This window comes from Perca fluviatilis, unplaced genomic scaffold (genome assembly GCF_010015445.1).
Source record: "Perca fluviatilis unplaced genomic scaffold, GENO_Pfluv_1.0 PFLUV_unplaced_scaf_40, whole genome shotgun sequence".
Classification (NCBI taxonomy): Eukaryota; Metazoa; Chordata; class Actinopteri; order Perciformes; family Percidae; genus Perca; species Perca fluviatilis.
Genome location: NW_024375716.1, coordinates 4,695 through 9,595, shown reverse-complemented (window position 1 = coordinate 9,595; position 4,901 = coordinate 4,695). Strand labels below are relative to the sequence as shown.

General features: G+C 42.4%; 1 protein-coding gene across 1 annotated transcript; it reads left to right on the top strand.

Moving 5' to 3' along the window:
* The first annotated feature begins 3,293 nt into the window (after positions 1–3,293).
* On the top strand, positions 3,294–4,494 carry LOC120555234. The gene is made up of 3 exons (XM_039793912.1): positions 3,294–4,064; positions 4,192–4,237; positions 4,331–4,494. Exons 1-3 carry the CDS (start codon positions 3,333–3,335, stop codon positions 4,492–4,494), a joined length of 942 nt encoding a protein of 313 aa, XP_039649846.1. The 5' UTR covers positions 3,294–3,332.
* The last annotated feature ends 407 nt before the right edge of the window (positions 4,495–4,901 follow it).

Sequence of the window (4,901 nt, the reverse complement as noted above, 5' to 3'; positions counted from 1 at the left end):
TAACTTTAAAAAAAGAGGCAGTATATATAGTAGACATTAGGACACTTTGAATACAATGACTGTACTAAATGACTGTTGTATTTGTTGTTTTCAGATTTCAAACAGCAGTTGGACGTCTCAGAAGACACCAAAGAAAGCCACGCAGTCTTGCTAGCCTTTACACCACCTTACTACTGGTACATTAATGGGATAACATGCTATTTTTTTTGCTTGCTCTCACTATGATATTTAATTGTGGTATCTGTGAGTTTAGAAATGCCTCAGTTTCTGACTATGTAAAACATTGTAGAACCCATAGAAACATTTACAGGGGCATTTTTCCCTGTGGGTTTCCAGACTGCGGAAGAAGCTTTTCCTCTTACAATTCTTTTAATGTGCACTTGTCCAGATTTCACCATGAGGGGAGGAAGCTATCTTTTAATCGTAACGTATCTGTGCAGTTAAAGTGTTCTTGGGAGTTTTGTGGCAAAGAATGTGGAAGCATAAAATGTCTTGTAGCTCACCTTAAGTGTCATTTGCAAGAGGGTCTTGAGGTGACATGTCCTTATAGTGGCTGTGCAAAGACTTTTAAAGTCATATCCTCTTTAACATCACATTTATCAAGATGTCACAAGCAGTGTGATGTTACACACATTGATCAAAGTTATATCAGGGGAACAACAGAGTATGCACCTGCTGGTTTGGATAATGCATCAGACATTGATAGTGAAGTACAAACAGTGCAGCAAGATGGAGAGTCTGACCCTGGGTCAGCCCAGGATAAATTCACTGAAAACATGGCTCTTTTTTTTCTTGGCTTACAAGCAAAGTATCTGGTCCCTGCTTCTACAGTCCGCGAGATTGCAAGTGAAATGAGGTTACTACAGGATATGCAGCATGAGTTTACTATGGATTTGTTTTCAAGAGGTCTCCAAGAATATGGTGTGCAAGATGAGGCTTTACAAAATCTAGGGAAATGTGTATATGAACAAAGCCCTATGCAGCGCGCTCTACATGCAATTAGTGGCACCTTAACCACACACCACAAAAGACTTCAGTTTTACAGGAGAGAATTCAACTTGGTAGAACCAGTACAAATAACTTTAGGCCATGATGACAAAGGCAAGACAAGACATTTTCACTATGTTCCCATTTTAGAAAGCTTAAAAGCTATCTTGAGAAATGAAAGTGTACAGCGTCAAATTCTAAATCCTATTCATGCCGACGAGAGCATGCTATGTGACATTGGAGATGGTTCGGTCTCTAAATCTAGTGAACTGTTTGCCTCTGATCCACATGCTCTTCAGATCATGTTGTTTCAAGATGCTTTTGAAGTCGCAAACCCTCTGGGGTCCGCCAGGCTAAAACACAAAGTTCTTGCTGTGTACTACACTTTAGGTAATGTCTATGCACACCACCGATCCACCGTTGACTCTATACAGCTTGTACTACTTTGTTTGGAGAAGGACTGTAAGTTGTTTGGACCTGAGAGAGTTTTTGAGGTTTTGTTATCAGACTTGTGTGACCTGGAGTCAACAGGCATTTGTGTTGAAGGGAAAATCTTCAGAGGTAGTATTGCCTGTGTCATTGGAGACAATCTTGGGTCCCACTATCTTGGGGGATTTACTGAAAATTTTAGCTGCGCGGAATATTTTTGCAGGTACTGTCATGTTAAAAAAGAGGATTTTCAAAGAAATCCTCTTTCTGCAGCCACTGAGAGAACGCCAGCTAGTTACAGTGAATCATTGCTGGAGTTGGAAAATAACCCAGATATCCAAATGCACAAAGGCATCAAGTCAAACAGTGTTTTGAACAAACTCACACATTTCCATGTTTGTGCACCAGGACTCCCACCCTGCCTTGCCCATGATTTATTTGAGGGCATAGTTGACTATGATTTGGCGATGTACCTGCAGTTCCTTGTAAAATCAAGGAAGTGGTTCAGTTATGATGTACTTAACCGCAGAATTGTGACTTTTAGAGGTGAGAGTCAGAATAAGGCTAATGTTGTACCTACCAATGGGACCAAACTTGGTGGACATGCTGCCCAAAACTGGTGGCTTCTTCGGTTCTTGCCAGTACTGTTACATGACAAGGTCAGAGACGCTAAGGATGAAATTTGGCAACTTGTACTGCTACTTAGGCAGGTGGTTGAGCTGTGTGTGCTCCCGCAGTGTCGAATCACAGGCTGCCTACATGAAGGTTCTCATTGAGGAGTACATAGAAACAAGGCATCTCCTCTTCCCACAAAAAGCTTAGACCCAAACATCATTACCTTTTACATTATTCAGATCTCACATTACAGTTTGGACCCTTAATTCGTTATATGGACTATGCGATTTGAGAGCAAGCACAGCTATTTTAAGAGGTGTATTCGGGCAAGTAAGAACTTCAGAAACATCACAAAATCCCTTTCAGAGAGGCATCAGTTGCTGCAGGCCTACCAAAGCAGGGGCAATCTGTTTTCCCCTGAGTTGATCATGTCTGACTGTACAAGGTTTTACCCAGAGTTGTATGATAGTCAGGTTAAGGATGCATTCAAAGTATTTGATGTCTCACCATCAAATGCGCGGTAGTGACAAACAAAATTACTTGCGAGGCACATGCTACGCAAATGACATGCTTGTTATTTTGAGCTGCGAGGGTGGAGAGTTAACTCTCGGGCTGATTGCATGCATTGTAGTGAAACAACAAAAGACTGTGCTTCTTTGCTCCGACAGAAAAGAGCAAGCCATGATCCAGATCTTGGTGTTTTTGAAGTAGAGAGTGAAGGTGGTACTTTTATTTGCCAAAGACTTGATGGGCTTCTTGATTACATCCCACTTAGACACTACTGTAGAGGTGGCAGACTGCTGGTTGCTCTTAAACACAGTCCACCATGGAGCCTGTAAGGGAGAAGATCAGAAGCACACTGCCGTCACTGGAAGAGGCCGCAAATAGAAACTCTTGTCACAAAGTTGGCGGATATTGGAGTTACAAATCTGGAAGACTGCACGTTTTTAACAGCAGCTGACTTGGATGGGATTTTGTCGTTGATACAGTCCAGAAGGCTGATAAATGCATTCTCCTCAGGTAGGTAATGGGCTTGATTAGACATTTAAGCACATGCGCACACACACATCAACCTTCTTGGCATGACAGTACATTCAGCTCTTTCTCAGTGTCTCTGCCTCACACAATTGTTTTCGTTTTTGAAATTCACATGTTTTGATTGATTGTTCCTCCCTAGCATCTCAGAGTACCTTGGTTGTGTCCGGTGCGCAAACGAGGATCTGGTGGGGACGCCAAGTGTGGCGCCAACTGTGGCCCCACAGAAGTTTCAAATCCCATGGCAGAAGTTCCCAGATACGTTGATGGATGCACTGAAGGAGAAGAAGAGACCACCACCAAAACATAGAAGGCACATGATCCGGATCATCATGGAAGACATGATGGCTACTGACACCAGACCAGGCAGAAGCAAGTTGAAGCAGGTTGCACAGCAGCTGGTTGAGAGATACCCTGATTCCTTCTTGGACAAATGTGGCATAAATGTTGTGGGTCAGGGTTTTGCATCCCTTGTAATGCAAATGGAGAACAGGGTTGAGAATGTCAGAAGACAGTATGCTTTTAGCACATCCCATGAAGGGAGGCCAAAGAAAAAATGCAGATCTTCTGACCGTTATGGTTGTACTCAGTGGCAACCCGAGTCACTGAATGACTTTAACAGCCAAGAGGATAAAAAGAAAATGCTTCAAGATGCCTTTAAAGAAAACCTTCTCCCTCAGAGTGACATTCAAAGACTGATGTCTGAAACATACTGTGCCCAGCGCATCACTTTGAATAGTGAGGAAAATGTAATCAAAGTCATGGAAGAATGGCCTTACCTCTTCATCACCACCCATCTGCTCGACCACACAGAGAAACTAATGGGATTTCCTGTCCAAACCAAATTGCTGGACCAAATTCAGGAGAAGGGCAAGATCATCACAGAGTTTCTTGGTAGCCAGGGAATCACAGGAGTAACTACAGACCCATTGAAACTCCTCCAGGGTCTAGTGAAGTACCTCGCAGAGGAACAAAAGGTGCTTTTAATAAATGAAGAAGTAAGTTCCACAGCAAAACATCAATTCACTAATTTGGTAAATTGTGATTTAGCCCAACAAATATGTCTATGCAGCTTGGCATATCACATCTTCCCCTCTGCCTATTATGTCTTCCCCTCTCTCACAGGATGCCTTAGCAGAACTGCCAAGCACCCCATGTATCATAGTTATGGGTAAGGATATGCCTGTCTACTCTAAAAATATATGCAGGTGTTGTGTATTTGTTAATTAATTGAAACATGTATGTCATTGATTATGTTTTGCAGATGAAGGAAGATACAAGATTTCAGTGGATGAAGTCACCGTTAACATCGTTGGCTGTCCACTAGTTGCTGTGAGCTATATGTTCAGCCTATATTATGTGCTGAATATAAAGTATCCAAAGGGGCAGCGCCCTGACTCTGGAGTTCATCCAGAGGTAAAGTTTTAGCTATGTTTTCTATCCGTTTTATAGTATTATTTATTTTGCGATGTCTAGTGACATTTTTGTTTTGCCACAGGTGCCTGCTAGGGATAAACCCAGAACGGAACACGAAAGCAGAAAAGAGCAAACTCGTCCCCAAAACTGCTTCGATTCCTGTCGGACCTTAATGACTTCAACAATCCGTGGAAGATTTAAAGGTAATTACACACCGCATGCTGTTATGAAGGAAAATGCGTAAAACTAGGGGTGTAACGGTTCACAGAAGTCACGGTTCAGTTCATACCTCGGTTCAGACATCACGGTTTGGTAAGAGTTTGGTACAATGGAGGGAAAAGCAAAACTGAAGAAAAACAGAAGGCAATTTTTTTAGTGCATATCTCAGGCTGTCCCACTTAGTGTCATCCAGTCTCTCC

What these genes read in the sequence shown, in the direction of transcription:
- LOC120555234 (XM_039793912.1), top strand. Translation starts at nt 3,333, where the DNA reads ATGGATGCACTGAAGGAGAAGAAGAGACCACCACCAAAACATAGAAGG. An exon ending in TGCTTTTAATAAATGAAGAA is followed by an intron (nt 4,065 to 4,191) that starts GTAAGTTCCACA and finishes CCTCTCTCACAG; the next exon opens with GATGCCTTAGCAGAACTGCC. An exon ending in CCCATGTATCATAGTTATGG is followed by an intron (nt 4,238 to 4,330) that starts GTAAGGATATGC and finishes TATGTTTTGCAG; the next exon opens with ATGAAGGAAGATACAAGATT.